Source organism: Ascidia mentula, chromosome 6 (genome assembly GCF_947561715.1).
Source record: "Ascidia mentula chromosome 6, kaAscMent1.1, whole genome shotgun sequence".
NCBI lineage: Eukaryota > Metazoa > Chordata > Ascidiacea > Phlebobranchia > Ascidiidae > Ascidia > Ascidia mentula.
In genome coordinates, this window is record NC_138571.1 from 15321242 (window position 1) to 15339288 (window position 18047).

Below are 18047 nucleotides of genomic sequence, written 5' to 3' on the forward strand. Positions count from 1 at the left end.
TTCAACTTTTGAATTTAAATTAATTCGCCCACTCAAACCGAAAGAAAGTGGCTTGTTGATGGAATGTTAACATAGCAGTTCCTTGTACAGCTCTTTCCGGTGAGGCAGCACTACCGGTGATGTCACTAGTGCAATCTCGTTGCCGCCTTGCGTGCGAATCGACGAAATTCCACGCTCCGCTATTGCGACCTATACTTGCCGCCTTTTCTTTGAGCCGCTCAATATTAAGGCTGGGCCGACAAACGCGTTTTTTAGGCGGAAATTAAGACTGATTGTAGCTATGCGGTCTCCTGGAAAGGGTCTTGACTATTGATATTTTTCCCAACATTTTATAAGGTGTCTTTTGAGCATCTTTAGGTTCCAAGACGTGATGACAAAAAAAATTATGACCATTCGTGAATTTATTGGGGTGCTCATTTTGCGTGGTTCGTCAAAGTTCTTATGTAACTATTGAAACGCGTGACTGTTTCGGCAGTTGATAACATTGGTTAAGGTGCAACATCAAAATAAGATAAAAACAGAAGAAATGGATACTCACTTGAATCTAAGGCATTTGCACTTTTCGTTGCAATGTCGCCCAGTTCCATTGATTTAGGATTCGGTCTTACAACAGCTGATTTGTTAAACGTAGCCTATATCTGTCGGCCTAATTTTGCCACAGCGCACAATATTATAATGTTCACTCTCAAACTACTTTGCCTTTCTGAAAGCTAATTTAAATCAGCGTATTGCAAAACATGCACCAAATGACCTTTCAAACTACTAAAATATAAATTAGGCCCGGGTTACCCCGGCGCAACGCGACTTCTGGCACCCCCGCATGGACGCTGTGAACTCGTTTCATGAAGGTGCCAGGTCTGGGTGAAAAAAAATCTCAAAATATCTTGAAAGAAATACGGGTCAATATGTATTTGGCGCCTTGGCACAAAATATCCATCCTTTTGCTGCGCCATAATTTGAACAACATAAAATTCTTTGTAATCTTGTTTTTTCTATATACTGAGCTACCTAATGCTTCAAGCGTAAAGCAATAAAAAATGTTCTTTTCTGAAAAAAAATTCGTTTTTTTTGTTATCTTGCCGAACCGTTTTCCTAAAAAATTCATATACCAAATTTCAATTGATAAACAAATCCGCGTTTTCAAAACAACAACAACTCCTTAATGTGACGTCACAAACGTGTTTTCGGCCCTTTTGATTCGCTGGGCATATAAAATCGCTTTTATTAGCTCATTATTTTTTTGCTATAATCACAAACACGTTTGCGGTACGGAGGCGGAGTCCAAACAGAATCACACGAGCGTTCCGAAGCAGGATTCGCCCGCACAGTCTGGGTATGGAAGTACGTTAGGAATTATATTTGTCTCTGTGGTAAACTCGATCACTTGTCCTCCGGGCACAGGAAACGTCATCTGAAAGTATGAAAAGAGGAACGTTTCGGTGAAAGATGTAGCTTGTTTTGTGACGGTTAGCTGCTGCCTTGTGGTTAGATCGGATATAGGCAATGAATTTTTGCACAGTCGCCGAATGCGTGCCGCAGGGATGCGCAATGCGTGCCATTGTGGTATTTCGCTTTATGCAGCACCAAGCCAATCCTTGTTTGATTTAAAACTTTTACACGATAAAAAGATCTTTTTATGGATGTTGCCCCCAGGTGCGGGGAAGCCCCACAAATGGCGTGGGGAAAAGACGAGAAAGCTTGCATTATTGGAGCAATGGTTTCTGCATCACACATAACGTTTTTATCGGAAAAGTCAGGACATTTTTTATGAACCATATCCTCCCATAATGACCAGCAATACCTGAATGAAAAATGCCAACCACCCGCTTTCAGGGGCTTGATACTTCACCATGTACTCGTGGTCGTTAACTCGTTGTACGTCATCGAAAACCCACAAAATCGGTTGCAGAACTGGACCAGATTGGGGGTGGGTTTCATTCAGCTTGTACCGCCTGAAATCCCTCCTGCAGATAGATTGTTATACGCTGTTCATATATTTTGGGCCTTTTTGGGGCATGACGACTTTGTCTCGGAGGAAAAAGTCATTTGTTTGTGCTCCCATGCATTATAACGGCACGTTTTTATCATTATCCAAGCAAACCTTACCGCTTAACTGACGCAGTTTGGGCAAACCAAGCCTTCACAATCCCAGGCTTGGTGTCGGTTTGTACGTAGATTGAACCTTCCGATTTTGTGCCGTTCAGTTGCCATGAAAGGACGGGCATCTTGTAACCCTGTATTTCAATGCATTGTAATCGATGGAATGCGAACATGTTTAAGGACCAATCCGTTGACAATCCATTTCATAAAACGGCATAGGTGCAATATTTTTATTGGAGTATTTCGTAAGACCTAGATGCGAAAGGCACCGAACAGCATATGAGCATCGCACTGGTGGCGTTAAAGAAAATGCATCTGTTGACTAACTTTCATAGGGTGTTTTTTGTCAATGGGATTTACTTAAAATCTATGGACCTTGCGAACAGTTGACTTCAGCCATAAAGTTTTTCTTATGACAATTCTGGAATTTCTTAAACAAACCATTTTTTTAAAATATCTAGTATGAAAATTTCTGAGAATAAAAAGACTGGCCCATGTCATGTTTGAAAAAACGTTTCGGCAAGAACTTATGCCATCATCAGTATAATTGAATTATGAGCAAATCCGTGAGTAGTGTTCCTTAGTATGAAAAATTCATGTAAAATAACAAATATCTACTTTACGCAGGCGCCAATCTCAACACAAAGCACTTGTGGTTATTCCTTTGCTGATATTTCATCAAAACAATGACAAATCTTACCTTCATACAGCTCACGTAGAAGGCCGCGATATTGTCCATAAGCTTCACTTCCTTTCCGTCGCAGGAATGGTCGGTGTTGGGCAACATAGAAAGGTAGGTTGGACCGCTCAAATCCCTCAGATAATAATAAGAATCATCGAGCAAAAAGAACTCGTCTGACCCGGTGCTGAAGACCATTTTCGGCATAGTTAAGCGGTCTCTGTATGCTGTGGATAAACAAATCGAGCCATTTTGGCGTAATTTACAGCAATAAATTCTCCCCATTACATCACAACTGACGACTAGCTTATTTCCAATAGCTTTTTCGCACCAATGATATAAGATACCAAAAATTATTCAGTTTTCCAATAGGGTTGAATTTACCAAAGACGTTTCCTTTAGTCATAAATGAGCGATTGCGTACATTTGAAGTAAGTAATAAATGTGGTGGTATTAATTCTATCTAACGCACTGTATGGATCGACGATGTCGGCGAGTTTCTGAGTGTTTGGGTTGTCCAAATATCTAGTAATGTTTTGCAGATAATAATCGTCGAATTCGAACGTCCATCCTCCGTACGAGCGGTAATGGTGATGGAGATTCTGAGGAAGCAGTGGGAAAATGGGGTTGGGAAATTTGATAAGTTGTGCACTTAAGATTCAAAACGGTTCATTGGTTATTACCGCTGTGGACGCAGGATTTTGGGCGCAAGTAAGCAGTTAAAAAAATTGTCTATAAATTGACCAGGGTTTGTGACGAGGTTTTCTTCAATGCCAAGATCTATAATATGTCACAAAAGTGCTACTACACAAGAAATGCTAAGAATAATTTACCACTGCACAATTCATGAAATTGAACCTATATGGATGACAAATGTTATTTAGTTGCTGTTTCGTCAGTCTGTAGGTTGTGGCAACAAAACGCCCTTGTATAAACAGAATTTCACAACTCTTGCACACCTTCACCATGTTGAGTTCGTCCATCACGATGGGTGTGATACACTTTACACGCGTGGAATCAACCGCAGCCGTCGTCCACGTTGTCCAACCTCGCTGCGAAGCAAGAGGAATTTGAAATAACTGCCTTCTACGACTGGTGTTACCATTAATTTGACTATTTTTAACCAACAGGCTCGCCATTGGCGGCAGGTTGGTCACCGATCATACGATGTCGGCTGTCGTATCACATAATCAACGCCAGCTTATCGCGCTCCTTCGTGAGACAGATTGTGATTCTACGGTGGACGTGATTTTCGTAAGAAAGTTTTTCGTTTGGTCAGCATTTGTGAACGCCTTATACTTTTGAGTGGAACACATTGTCATCTTTTATTGCTTTTGTTGCAAGGTTTTTGTCCATTCGCACTATACAAATTTTATTTTGTGATTTTTAACCCCAAATCCCCTCCAAAAACGAATTATTTCAAATACCCCATAAAACAGTGATAACTTAACCTGCTAAGGTGCAGTAACCTTTAATTTCTAGGCAGGCGTCTAACCTTCGATTCCCCGCCGACGCAAAACTTTTCCACCGGTCTATTCTTGATCAGCATAACCAGGCCGTTGATGGCGTCCATGGCTTTGACCGCGGCTTTGGTCATCGGCATTCTGAGGAGCCATTCCGGTTTAGAAGGATCCTCGATAAAATGACGCCAGGTGAAAGCTATTATTGCGTCTTCTGTCCGTTTTTGCTGCAACGGGTCAGTTTTGAACTGAAGGGATTGGTTGGGAACTTGCTTTAAAACTGCAGTTACGCTGTAAAAAAGGTATACAGCTTTACCAGGGTATTTATTTAATGCAGGATCTACCATCTGTAGCCGCGACGTCACCTTCTTTTTCAATGCAGTAGAAGGTATTTTCGCATTTAGTAGTTTACACTGATGTAACACATCTACATTGGTTTTCAAATAATTGATTTGTTTACAGTTATTTTTCCGAAACCGTGTATTCGTTTCATTGATGGATCAAAATGTCCCGCGAAAAGACGAACCAGCGTTCGATGTCAAATCGGTTACAAATGCGTATTTTTACAATTTATTGGGTCAATTACTCGTTTATAAAACGAAATTGTTTTGACCGAATGCAGTTCAAGATGTTTAATTCTCCACTACATTCATTACCCAACAGAACAAAACGCATTCAGGCATTTAATATAAATCCACACCTTCCTGTTCTTTCAGCCATGACCCCGGAGAGCATAATGTCCGTATCTGTGACACTAGGTAACGCTGCAGGGTCGTTGTTGTTCCCACCTACGATCTTCATGTACCCGCTGAATCCCATCTCGTCGTCAAACTTGTCGGGAATGTTCACGATCACGTGATGCCACCAGATCGAACGGCTCGTGTCATTTTCTGTTGACAAACGTAAGTGTTGTGTTTAGTGCTTTAGTTTTTGTATGTCTCGTAGTGTTTCCAGGGCGTTTGGATCCCGTCCACAATAAGTGTTAATATTTAAGTAAAATTGGCAAAAATCGAGATTTTGACTTTGCTAGAATGGTATAGGGAATTTTTTTAACAACGAAGTATTGGAATATCGTCTTATTCAAATCTATATCCGCCAATATTCAGTCGGGGTAAAGTTTTTTGTGGCAAATGAAAACCTACACAAAAGCGCGCGGCAAATGCGCCAACGTCACTAATTGTTCGTGCAAAAATACGAATTCATCTTGTGTTAACAAAAGTTTTTGTTCGGTGAATCGCAGTATTTCCGTTTGCTAGTCCATAATTACGACACTAGAATAATCCAACTTATAAAATTACAGACTCGGAGGCGTAATATGCATCGGTTGAATCTATATATCTCTAAAACCTGTCAGCCACTTTTGTGACGTCATGTTGATTAAGTACGATGTGTGGCCAGGTCCCTTGTTCGTCCAACTGTTGATGACGTCAACGTGGTAATAGCCGTCATCGTGGAACACGTAATCGTCCAATGGCGTGGAACCGCAGAATGAGGCAACAGACAGAACAATTATAGCAACCTGAGTAAGATAAATTGTCTTTTATTCCAATATCGCAGAACAAGTGTAATTGACGTACAGATTTATAGACCTTCATAATATTGGGGTAAAATTTGTTCAAATTCTTATTAGCATAATATACTTTCCATACAACATTTTCCCTACTAACCTGATGTCACATATCTTACCTCAAAGATAGGATTCATTGCTATATTTCCTCTGGGTCTTTTCAAGAACACGACAATGCGACTTCCACAAAGCACAGCAGTGTCTTTGCAGAGCAAACGATTTGTTTGCAAACTTACCAACACGTGATATTGTTAATATTTGAGCTGTGTTTCGACGCAATCGTTGTCGCCCGGTTTTGGCGGTGTCTGTAAAACTAACAAACGCCTTAAATGGGTTGATTTTTATTCGCAATCATGTGATTTCGTTGTCGTAACTTCGTTGGACTTTGAACTGGATTCGCTGCCGCCGTCTTCCCCAAAATCGCACGCCCCAGTGCATTAAAATGATCGGTTTTCTTCATACCTTTCTTGTTAGGGAAATTTCCAGGCCCCTTTTGTATGTTTTACGTTTACAAGACGGGATATACCTATATAGGTGTAAACGATTGTGCAATGGAGATGAGGGAGCTTCGAATTATGCGTTTCGTTCCGTCACTGTCAGCGGACCTATTCAAAACTTTTCCACATTTTGGTCTCTTTCGAAATGGTTTTAATCGATTGCAAAACGAATTCAACGATTCTTTGGATTTAGGTGGAATTTTAACCCAGATTGAAACGAAGAACATTGTACGATATTGCGCCGGTCATTAGCCTTATACTGTCGCGTGGCTTGTTGAAGTATAAAGTAAAGATTCAATAGTTAAACATAACCCCGCACTATATGTCATACTAAGAAACATTTAAGTGTATTTGAAAATACGCTTGTCCGTCGCAAGTCGCTTTCCAAAGAGCCTACATCCCGAAACACTCGACCTTCCAAAATCAAAAAGGTACGCAGCTGTTTTCGTTTATTTGCTCACATAAGAGTTATCACAAGGACAGTTATTGAGTTTCTAGAAATGATTTACAGATGATTGGGGGTCGTTGCACCGTGCATATGCAAGCAATACACTTGTTGCAAGGTTCGGTATTGCAGAACATTTGTCTGTGTTTTGATCCGTCAACTGGCAAAATATGAGGAAGCTTGTGGTAAGTAGGTGTAAAAAAATCATAGATTTTCTAAGATGAACGAATCACAGATTCATCGGTGATTGTGAATACTGTGTAAAAATCACACGTTTAACTGTTTAAACAACTGTAGCTCGTTTTACGTAAATAATTTTCTTTTCTTCTAACATAGCTGGATTTGTAGGCTTTGTGATAATTTAACGGTTTTTCGTAACTGTCTCTATTTGCTTAATGCGTTGTTTCACAATAAGTATTTGGTGCATTTGTGTCGAAAGGGATCTATCAAGATTTTAAAGTGTCTTTGTAAATGTACACTATGTGAAAAAAAACCAAATTCCTAACGACTTCATATCTACAGATATTGCTTGGACTCGTGTGTCTATCTGCCAAAGTCAGAAGCAACGCTTTGGACGATTACGTGTGGAAAAATGACGGTTATTACAACTATACTGTGCTGCGTGATTGGACTTACAAGGCGCCGGGCCACACCTCTTATTTGATCAATATGACGTCACAGAAGTGGCTTACAGGTACAATGCCTTTTCGAATTCTACCATTGTTTCTTTTATGTGGCAGCAGATGTTAACTGATAACTTTGTTTCATTAAAAAAAAGTAAGTTATTTCTTCATTTCGGGGAATTACATGGCTGAAAATACCTAACGTAAACTGGCTACGATAGCAACCCTTATGTTCTGCCAACAAACGAAATGTCCTTTGCTACATTTTCCCTTAATTCTTGTTTTGTGATTTAGACGCTGATACCGACCGTTCGTTATGGTGGCATTTCCTGATAATTCACATTCCCGATGAGTTGGACCCAGAAATGGCCAGCAATGGTTACATGCTGATCGACGGTGGATCGAACGACAACCCGGACAGCGTGCCCGGAGTTACCGATGATTTTGTGGCGTTTACCGGTCTCATGTCTGAAGCTTCGAAAAGGTAAAAATCCACCAAAAACTTGTAAATGTCAAAGATATAAAGTAAAAATTGCGAAATTTTATTTGTGATACGAATTTCAATTCGTTAAAACGAACAATTAAACGGCATTTCATAAGATAAGTCAAAGGTGTTAGGAAAAAGGGATTGCGGCAACGCCACTGTATTTTTGAAGGTCATTTGAAGGTTGGTTTGCAACTGCAAATAAACTAAAGATGCAAACTACCCACAAACATAACTAGCCTACAAACATTTTAGTTGACATAAAAACACCATATAACAACAATGGTTCCCCAAGTAATATTTCTGATGAAGGAAACAATGACCCCGTTCTGTATGCTTTCAACAGCGTGGTCGCAGACCTTAAGCAGATTCCAAACGAGCACATGACTTTCAAGCAAGACCCGAAGAAACAGCGCAGGACCGAAGACGGCATTATCGCATACACTTGGCGCCATTTTCTTGAAGACCCCTCCAAGCCCGAATGGCTTCTGAGGATGCCAATGACGAAGGCGTCGGTGAAGGCCATGGACACTATCACCGATTTTGTGAACAGAACCACAGGCAAAGTGATTGAAAACTACTGCGTTGGTGGTGCTTCCAAAGTAAGTAGCGTTGCTTCACTTCAAAAACCACGTGCAATTGTTGTCTATTGGTAAATATGACGTCACAGAAGTGATTCAGAGGTGCAATGCCAGCAGAACTTGTCCTTCGTTTTAACTTCGCTTTAGAAGTGTAATAATACACTGTTAGTTTACCACTACAAGAGTCTCTGGGTACAACCAAGCAAAACATAGTTGGATTGAAGTTGATTTGCACTCAATACGTTGCAATGAATTATATAACCTGGTATGATTATTCAGTGTTCTAATAAAACGTACTTCTTTACAGCGAGGCTGGACCACGTGGACAACAGGTGCCGTGGATAACAAGAGAGTTAAATGTATCACCCCAATCGTTATGGACGAACTAAACATGCAAAAGGTATTGCAAGATACATCTTCTTCTGTACGTAAATACCGAACATACCTTTAATTCGTTCTGTACTTTCAGAACCTGCATCACCATTACAGAGCCTACGGTGGTTGGTCGTTCGCTTTTAAAGACTATTACGATGAGGACATCACCAAGGACTTGGATCACCCTAACATGCCGGCACTGACCGCCCTTGTTGATCCTTACGGTAAGCGCCCTTTATCTTGCATAAGATATTGTAGTGTATTATACGTGCTTGCTTCCCTAGTAAGGTGATATGAGCTGTGAACTCATACAGCCATTTGTGTAAACGCAGAAACGACTTTGTTACAAGACTTTTTTGCTTTAATTTTTTAAGAAGGCAAATTATGAAAAGAAAATGTCTTTATGTAAAGACAAGATTGAAAGTGCACACTGTAGTGCACACAGAAGTGTACACTGTTTCGACCTACAAAGTCTCATCAGTGCACCTGGTGAAAGTGGCACTGGAATAACTTTCAAATTAGCAGGCGCAGAGGTTGCACCATTGGTACTTTTCGGCCAACGTCGATCCGTTGCTAACAACAGAAAATAAATACAAGACGTTTCCCTGTTTTAATACAGCTTACATCGACCGTCTTACCATGCCCAAGATGGTCTTCAGTACTGGTGGAGATGAGTTCTTTTTGCCCGACGACTCACACTATTATGTGACGGCAATGAAAGGGCCGATGTACGTCAACATGCTTCCCAATGCTGAACATTCGTGCGCAGGCCACGAGATGCAGATCATGTTTAATATTCTCGCGTTCTACCTCAGCACCATGAAGGTAGTTCAGATAGAATGTCGTATATGTGCAAAAAGAGCTATAATATTCATTTAGAGCTGTAGACAGGGTGTATTCACACTGTTTCGACCTGAAAGGTCTCATCAGTGCAGCTTTTGACTGTGGTACTGTGCTAGTTTTTACACTAGCAGTCACTTGGTGGGACCTTTCGGTCAACGTCGATTCGTTGGGCACCAAACCGAGCAGCAGTCATAGAATGTGTTTCACTTCGTTTTTAGACAAGGGCTGTGGTACATTATTATGGATATATTGAATGTAATGTTTCTAAGATACGATAAACCGCTTTGTGATAACTGCAAAACTATGACGTTACAGTTTAATTTAAACGCACAAAACCTGGTCATTATTAAGTGCAAAACAGGATGTTTTTTCATAAAATGATAAAAGTGTGACATGTACCCTTTGTCAATTTTTTACGAAGATTTTCATGTGATTAAAATGTTTGTTTGAACAAAACAATATAGGGCTACACCCTTCCGAAAGCACAGTGGACTTTGTACAATACAGCAACTGGAGGTGGCATCGAGGTTACAATGGACACCGAACCAACACTAATTCGCGCCTGGTCTGCAGTGAATCTCTCGACGAAAAGGTATGCGTAATTTTGCGATTGCTTATGTGTTGCATCGTGTTCAATTATAAAGGACAGAAAATTGTTTCGCCAAGCATTTGAAAGTAAAAAAAATTTGCCATACATACAGTTGAAAAATAATTAAAAAGAAATTTTCACGAGGCTTGTTTGTTTGATGGACGCCTGCTCCTACAACCAATTTTATTGGTATCCACTGTCCATGCTATTTTATTTTTCCTGTGTGTTTATTATGTATTAAGTACTTCAATACGCAAAACTGTTTCTTGTGTAAGGCGTGATTTCCGCTTGTTGCGAGGCAACACAACTGATCCCTCGGCTCAACCGATAGTTCAACCGAATCTGTGGCACCATAGCGACGTACAGAAGTTGGAAGACAAAAAGTACTCCGTAGAGTTTGATACCCCGGTTACTGGACAGTGGAGGGCCTTCTTCATACAGGTATAACCAGGGGCCTTGATGTAAAACAACGCGCCTTTGCGAGGCCCTTTTTTGCAAATCACCTGGAATTTTAGGCGAAACCCAAGCTTTACGATAGAAATCCTTTAGTTTCAAAGCAAACAATGGGGTTCGTTGGCCCCTTTTTGCTATTCGCGGGACCCCTAGAATGATATGGGCCCTGATGCGCCGCACCGCCTGCACCCCACTCTCATGGGATTGGGTCAGGGTGTGGGAATATCCGCCACCGAAACCTTAAAAACATACGAACGTGCAAGAGAAAATAGCACGAATATTTTTATTTTATATTATTATTTTTTTACCACACCGGGGTTTGAACTCAGGATGTCCTGGGCACGAATCCCGATCACGTTTCCATGTTTTCTTCCCATCGCCGTACCAAGTAATAGTGCCGACCAACGGTGAAAGTTAATGCATGTTGATAGGCTACTAACAACAGCGCATACAACGGTTTGTGCCTATGTATGAGTAATAGGCATAACATGTAACCAGCATTTGTCAGCAAACGATCTGTTCTTGGAAAAACTGGAAACGTTTTTTTGGGGTCGCGCATACTGTTGATTTTATTCTTCTGCCATATTCTGTATACTTAAAATTTGTCATTGTTTGTGAACAGATGACATATCCCGGTCCGGGCGGAACTTTGATTGAATTCACCACCGAGACCAACATTATTCCAAACAAATTCCCTTTCCCAGATTGCCATATGGAAGCATGCAAGGGCACTCTGGTGTAGCGTTGTGCACTACGATTTACAATCAACCAAGATTATTTACAAACGGTTCCAATGATTTGTTGCACTGATTATGTCCTGATAAATGTTGCATGAGTAAATTTGAAAGCGTTATATTTGATTTAATTTTATAATTTTTTGAAATTTTAATAAACCACATTCTCGATAAGAAGTTCATCTGTGTACCCATCCCAATTGTAACTATATTCAAATGTTTTCAGCAGGCTTAGAACTGTACTAAAAAAATATAAACAGTATATTTGTGTTGACAAGGCTTTGCAGGAGATCCATGTTGACTTTTTATAAAAACCAAGTTAGGTCACATTTTAGCTCTCGACTCCATTAAAAATGTGTGGCTATCTGAACGAGTTTTAACAACTGCTGAAAACTTTTTCGCATGTTGCTGTCGCGTTTGTCGGCAAGTTCTTTTATTTGCTCTTTACTGATGTCTAAAGCCGAGACTTTGTCTAAATAAGGACCAAAGACGTGGTAGCCTCAACATGGTCTAAATTTGCGGAAGGTTTGACGAGCATAAAAGCGAATTACAAGTGGAAATGTTTAGTTTTTTAGTTGTCCATTCTGCATCACGATAAAGATATATATATACATACATATGGTGTAAGGAAAACAACTACAACATTTGCCATAGTTATATCATATTTACAAATCATTGGTTTCAACGTTCTGTGAAACTGATTATCAATCAACTCTAAGACAAGTCCCAGTTAAAATAAAAATTTCAAACTGAGCGATTAAATGTAGATCATCATCACTTAACCTGGGAACACCAAGTTTTTGTTTAACTGCTTCTCCGAAAATTTCTAACAAATCCACATCCCTCATATCTTCCTCTGTTACTTCACCCTTGCTTTCCAGTATTTCTTTACGTTTTAAATCCATATAAAGTGGGTACATGTCAATCGATCGAATAAAACCTTTGGCTGTGGCCAAAGTCCAATTTTGTTTCGCTTGTGTCACGATATAGCGATTTTTCTTGTCGGAAGGAATTTTGCGGTAAATGTTTTGGTATTTGAGCAAGCACTCTCTACGTTTTTCAACGTGCTCATCCTTAAAACCCAAAACTGCCTCGTTCACAAGATGTGAAAGAGAATTCGTCATTGCTTTTCCATTTGTAACAGGAAACAATGAGGGTGAATGATATCCGATTAAAACCACTAATCCTCTTTTTTTAAGAACTCTTGAAACCTCAGCAAAAAACTTTTCCAAATCAAACCATTGAGCAGCCTCTGCTGCCAGCAACAAATCAACACTTCCATCTGCAACTTTGATATCTTCAGCTTTTCCTAAGCAGTACGTTACATGTTGGTATTGATTTTGTCGTTGTGCTTCTTTTATTTGCTCTTCGCTGATGTCTGAAGCCAAGACTTTGTCAAAATAAGGAGCAAAGACGTTGGTAGCTTGTCCCCCTCCACAACCAACTTCAACCATGAGTTGATATTTTGGTTTTAAACCTGAAACCTTTTCCATTTCTTGCAAAACACAATCGACAACTTCTTGTTCGTATCTTGGTCTAAATTCAGTGTACGCTTTAACAAGCCTTTGATCTTTGTAAAGAGAGTGTGCCATTGTGATTTAAAAGTTATTTGCAGTTTAAATCTTCAAATATATTGACGTATTACCTGGAAAGAATTATATCATTTTATTTACTTGTCAGAATATTAATAATGATTTTTCGATAATATTTTTATGGTATTAGTAAGTTAGGATATTTTATAACCTACATAGTAATACTGCTAAACAACCAGCACAATTTCAGAACTACACACCCTGAAATAGATTTCGCTCAAATAAAACTGCTAACACGTTGACGAAGAAGTATTGCACACCAAACGTTGACCCTAAATAACATGACTGCAAACAACTAAAACATTTTTAACATTGCCTCCTACCTTGCTGTAAAGTCATTGTCTATTCGCGGAGCTGTTGTTACGTTACCCTCTGTGATTGCTCATCCGTGACGCGCCATTCATCCAAACCCCAATGTGAGTGCTTTGGGTTCCTTTTTCAGAAGGATGTGTATTTGAACGTGACGAACTGTAGGGAGCTTGTGTCAATGTGATTTAACAGTTATTTGTGGTTTACGAAATAGTCCAATTCTCGCGATATATGCCAAAAAAGTATCATGGAATTTGATTTGTGTGCGAACATAAATAACAAGTTTGGATATTTCGAATAACCTGGTCTGCAGGACAACGAAGTAAAAGAAGTTCGCATAACTTTAAAACTGCACAGCCGTGAAACACGCTCAGATAAAACTGGAAACACGTTTACGAAGAAGCGTTTGTCAGTCTTTATCATTGGCGGCCACGTGGCGATCGCAAATTTGTTTTGAAACATTGCCACTACTTTTCTCATTAACTCTAGAGGTGGTGCGTCAGCGAATCGCTTGCGTGAAGCAACTGTCAATCAACGCCAAAAAAACTGTTTTGGGGTCATTTTTCATGTGCAATTGACCGCGACACCCCTTCCGGGCAATCGTTGGGCTCATATCGATGCAAACTTACACAACGAATGTCCTGATAAGCGAAATATTTGACATGCTGTGTTCGTTTGTCCACTCTTGCTGTTCATATACCACTTATAGGCCCTACTTAAAAAAAGAGAAGGCAATATTAAAGATTTACAAGTGGAAATTTTAGTTTTATGAATTGTGTGTTCTGCATGGAGTGCGATCAAGATATATTTATACATATATACATACATACATAAAGGGTAAGTAAAACCGCTGTAACATTTGCCATACTTATGTAATCTTTGCAAATCATCGGTTACAACATTTTGCGAAACTAATTATCAAACAGCTCTAAGACAAGTCCCAGTTAATACAAAAATTTCAAACTGAGCGATTAAATGTAGATCATCATCACTTAGCGTGGGAACTCCCAGTTTTTGTTTAACTTTTTCTCCGAAACTTTGCACAAAATCCACATCCCTCATATCTTCCTCTGTTACTTCACCCTTGCTTTCCAGTATTTCTTTACGTTTCAACTCCATGTAAATTGGATAAATATCAATCGATCGAAGGAAGCCTTTAGCTGTGGCCAAACTCCAATTCAGGTTTTCTTGTTTCAATAGAATGCGTTTTTTCTTGTTGGAAGGAATTTTTTTGAATATGTTCTGGTATTTAAGCAAACATTCTCTACGTTTGTCCGAATGCTCATTCTCAAACCCTTGCACTGTTTCCTCCAGAAGATTTGGAAGGGAAGTTTTGCCTTTATTTCCGTTTATAATAGGAAACAGTATGGGTGAACAATATCCGATTAAAACCAACAATCCTTTTTTTTTCAAAACTCTTGAAACCTCAGCAAAAAACTTTTCCAAGTCAAACCATTGAGCAGCCTCTGCTGCCAGCAGCAAATCCACACTTCCATCTGCAACTTTGGTATCTTCAGCTTTTCCGAGGCAGTACGTTACATGTTGGTGTTGATTTTGTCGTTTTGCTTCTTTTATTTGCTCTTCACTGATGTCTGAAGCCAAGACTTTGTCGAAATAAGGAGCAAAGACGTTGGTAGCTTGTCCCCCTCCACAACCAACTTCAACCATGAGTTGATATTTTGGTTTTAAACCTGAAACCTTTTCCATTTCTTGCAAAACACAATCGACAACTTGTTGTTCGTATCTTGGTCTAAACTCAGTGTACGCCTTAATAAGCCTTTGATCTTTGTAAAGAGAGTGTGCCATTGTGATTTAAAAGTTATTTGCAGTTTAAATCTTCAAATATATTGACGTATTACCTGGAAAGAATTATATCATTTTATTTACTTGTCAGAATATCAATAATGATTTTTCGATAATATTTTTATGGTATTAGTAAGTTAGGATATTTTATATCCTGAATAGTAATATTGCTAAACAACCAGCACAATTTCAGAACTACACACCCTGAAATAGATTTCGCTCAAATAAAACTGCTAACACGTTGACGAAGAAGTATTGCACACCAAAAGTTATAGTATTTCAACCTAAATACCATGACTGCAAACAACTAAAACATTTTTAACATTGCCTCCTACCTTGCTGTAAAGTCATTGTCTATTCGCGGAGCTGTTGTTACGTTACCCTCTGTGATTGCTCATCCGTGACGCGCCATTTACCCAAACCCCAATGTGAGTGCTTTGGGGTTCTTTTTTCGGAAGGTTGTGTATTTGAACGTGACGACGTTTAGGGAGCTTGTGTCAATGTGATTTAACAGTTATTTGTGGTTTACGAAATAGTCCAATTCTCGCGATATATGCCAAAAAAGTATCATGGAATTTGATTTGTGTGCGAACATAAATAACAAGTTTGGATATTTCGAATAACCTGGTCTGCAGGACAACGAAGTAAAAGAAGTTCGCATAACTTCATAACTGCACAGCCGTGAAATATGCTCAGATAAAACTGGAAACACGTTTACGAAGAAGTGTTTTGTCAGTCTTTATCATTGGCGGCCACGTGGCGATCGCAAATTTGTTTTGAAACATTGCCACTACTTTTCTCATTAACTCTAGAGGTGGTACGTTAGCGAATCGCTTGCGTGAAGCAACTGTCAATCAACGCCAAAAAACTGTTTTGGGGTCATTTTTCATGTGCAATTGACCGCGACGACCTCTGCCGGGTAATCGTTGGGCGCATATCGATGCAAACTTACACAACATATGTCCTGATAAGCGAAATATGTGGCATGCTGTGTTCGTTTGTCCACTCTTGTTGCTCATACACCACTTATACTAACCAATGAAGAGGCAATATTAAAGATTTGTAAGTGGAAATTTTAGTTTTATAAATTGTGTGTTCTGCATGGAGTGCTATCAAGATATATTTATATATATACATACATAAAGGGTAAGTAAAACCGCTATAACATTTGCCATACTTATGTAATCTTTGCAAATCATCGGTTACAACATTTTGCGAAACTAATTATCAAACAGCTCTAAGACAAGTCCCAGTTAATATAAAAAATTCAAACTGAGCGATTAAATGTAGATCATCATCACTTAACGTTGGAACACCCAGTTTTTGTTTAACTTTTTCTCCGAAACTTTGCACAAAATCCACATCCCTCATATCTTCCTCTGTTACTTTTCCCTTGCTTTCCAGTATTTCTTTGCGTTTCAACTCCATGTAAATTGGGTAAATATCAATCGATCGAAGGAAACCTTTAGCTGTGGCCAAACTCCAATTCTGGTTTTCTTGTTTCAATAAAATGCGTTTTTTCTTGTCGGAAGGAATTTTTTCGAATATGTTCTGGTATTTAAGCAAACACTCTCTACGTTTGTCCGCATGCTCATCGTCAAACCCTTGCACTGTTTCCTCCAGAAGATTTGGAAGGGAAGTTTTGCCTCTATTTCCGTTTATAATAGGAAACAGTAAGGGTGAACAATATCCGATTAAAACCAACAATCCTTTTTTTTTCAAAACTCTTGAAACCTCAGGAAAAAACTTTTTCAAATCCAGCAAATGAGCAGCCTCTGCTACCAGCAGCAAATCAACACTTCCATCTGCAACTTTGATATCTTCAGCTTTTCCGATGCTGTACGTTACATGTTGGTGTTGATTTTGTCGTTTTGCTTCTTTTATTTGTTCTTCACTGACGTCTGAAGCCAAGACTTTGTCGAAATAAGGAGCAAAGACGTTGGTAGCTTGTCCCCCTCCACAACCAACTTCAACCATGAGTTGATATTTTGGTTTTAAACCTGAAACCTTTTCCATTTCTTGCAAAACACAATCGACAACTTGTTGTTCGTATCTTGGTCTAAACTCAGTGTACGCCTTAATAAGCCTTTGATCTTTGTAAAGAGAGTGTGCCATTGTGATTTAAAAGTTATTTGCAGTTTAAATCTTCAAATATATTGACGTATTACCTGGAAAGAATTATATCATTTTATTTACTTGTCAGAATATCAATAATGATTTTTCGATAATATTTTTATGGTATTAGTAAGTTAGGATATTTTATATCCTGCATAATAATATTGATAAATAAACCTGCACAATTTCAGAACTACACACCCTGAAATATATTTCGCTCAAATAAAAATGCTAACACGTTGACGAAGAAATATTGCACACCAAAAGTTCCAGTATTTCAACCTAAATACCATGACTGCCAACAACTAAAACATTTTTAACCTTGCCGCCTACCTTGCTGTAAAGACGCTGTCTTTTCGCGGAGTCGGTGTTACGTTACCCTCTGTGATTGCTCATGCGTGACGCGCCGATCATCAAAACCCCAATGTGGGTGCTTGGGGCTCCTTTTTCGGAAGGATGTGCATTTGAACGTGACGACCTGTAAGGAGCTCGTGTCAATGCGATTTAACAGTTATTTGCATTGTACGAAATAGTCAAATTCTCGCGATATATGCCAAAAAAGTATCATGAAATGTGATTTGTGTGCGAACATAAATAACAAGTTTGGATATTTCGAATAACCTGATCTACAGGACAACGAAGTAAAAGAAGTTCGCATAACTTCAAAACTGCACAGCCGTGAAATATGCTCAGATAAAACTGGAAACACGTTTACGAAGAAGTGTTTGTCAGTCTTTATCATTGGCGGCCACGTGGCGATCGCAAATTTGTTTTGAAACATTGCCACTACTTTTCTCA

The 18047-nt window shown here is 39.2% G+C and overlaps 5 protein-coding genes and 1 long non-coding RNA gene across 6 annotated transcripts; 2 read left to right on the plus strand and 4 right to left on the minus strand.

Moving 5' to 3' along the window:
- Nucleotides 1-989: 989 nt before the first annotated feature.
- On the minus strand, nt 990-5979 carry LOC145905505 (autocrine proliferation repressor protein A-like). Its single transcript, XM_082992723.1, has 10 exons — nt 5926-5979; nt 5587-5758; nt 4940-5129; nt 4275-4530; nt 3739-3831; nt 3252-3381; nt 2801-3006; nt 2107-2234; nt 1802-1964; nt 990-1411 (listed from the first exon to the last, which is right to left on the minus strand). Exons 1-10 carry the CDS (start codon nt 5941-5943, stop codon nt 1292-1294), a joined length of 1476 nt encoding a protein of 491 aa, XP_082848849.1. The 5' UTR covers nt 5944-5979; the 3' UTR covers nt 990-1291.
- LOC145905506 (uncharacterized) lies at nt 2762-3822 on the plus strand. The gene is made up of 3 exons (XR_014402749.1): nt 2762-2893; nt 3322-3490; nt 3718-3822. It is a non-coding gene; the product is annotated as an uncharacterized LOC145905506 (long non-coding RNA).
- Nucleotides 5980-6598: 619 nt separating the features above from the next.
- Nucleotides 6599-11584, plus strand: LOC145905504 (autocrine proliferation repressor protein A-like). The gene is made up of 11 exons (XM_082992722.1): nt 6599-6734; nt 6815-6933; nt 7271-7442; nt 7666-7855; nt 8202-8457; nt 8744-8836; nt 8906-9035; nt 9431-9636; nt 10119-10246; nt 10519-10684; nt 11319-11584. The coding sequence occupies exons 2-11, from the start codon at nt 6919-6921 to the stop codon at nt 11436-11438; spliced, it is 1476 nt and encodes a 491-aa protein (XP_082848848.1). The 5' UTR covers nt 6599-6734; nt 6815-6918; the 3' UTR covers nt 11439-11584.
- A 359-nt stretch (nt 11585-11943) lies between these two features.
- On the minus strand, nt 11944-13069 carry LOC145906564 (uncharacterized). Its single transcript, XM_082993998.1, has one exon. The coding sequence runs from the start codon at nt 13020-13022 to the stop codon at nt 12135-12137; it is 888 nt and encodes a 295-aa protein (XP_082850124.1). The 5' UTR covers nt 13023-13069; the 3' UTR covers nt 11944-12134.
- A 1020-nt stretch (nt 13070-14089) lies between these two features.
- Nucleotides 14090-15186, minus strand: LOC145906612 (uncharacterized). Its single transcript, XM_082994070.1, has one exon. The coding sequence runs from the start codon at nt 15135-15137 to the stop codon at nt 14250-14252; it is 888 nt and encodes a 295-aa protein (XP_082850196.1). The 5' UTR covers nt 15138-15186; the 3' UTR covers nt 14090-14249.
- Nucleotides 15187-16361: 1175 nt separating this feature from the next.
- On the minus strand, nt 16362-17111 carry LOC145907290 (putative methyltransferase DDB_G0268948). Its single transcript, XM_082994715.1, has one exon. It carries the CDS (start codon nt 17109-17111, stop codon nt 16362-16364), a length of 750 nt encoding a protein of 249 aa, XP_082850841.1.
- Nucleotides 17112-18047: the final 936 nt, after the last annotated feature.

What these genes read in the sequence shown, in the direction of transcription:
- LOC145906564 (XM_082993998.1), bottom strand. Translation starts at nt 13,022, where the DNA reads ATGGCACACTCTCTTTACAAAGATCAAAGGCTTGTTAAAGCGTACACT.
- LOC145905504 (XM_082992722.1), top strand. An exon ending in GCGTTGGTGGTGCTTCCAAA is followed by an intron (nt 8,458 to 8,743) that starts GTAAGTAGCGTT and finishes ACTTCTTTACAG; the next exon opens with CGAGGCTGGACCACGTGGAC. An exon ending in GTGAATCTCTCGACGAAAAG is followed by an intron (nt 10,247 to 10,518) that starts GTATGCGTAATT and finishes TTCTTGTGTAAG; the next exon opens with GCGTGATTTCCGCTTGTTGC.
- LOC145906612 (XM_082994070.1), bottom strand. Translation starts at nt 15,137, where the DNA reads ATGGCACACTCTCTTTACAAAGATCAAAGGCTTATTAAGGCGTACACT.
- LOC145905505 (XM_082992723.1), bottom strand. An exon ending in ATGGCTGAAAGAACAGGAAG is followed by an intron (nt 4,531 to 4,939) that starts GTGTGGATTTAT and finishes CCTTTTTTACAG; the next exon opens with CGTAACTGCAGTTTTAAAGC. An exon ending in CGACATCGTCGATCCATACA is followed by an intron (nt 3,007 to 3,251) that starts GTGCGTTAGATA and finishes GTTTATCCACAG; the next exon opens with CATACAGAGACCGCTTAACT.
- LOC145907290 (XM_082994715.1), bottom strand. Translation starts at nt 17,111, where the DNA reads ATGGTTGAAGTTGGTTGTGGAGGGGGACAAGCTACCAACGTCTTTGCT.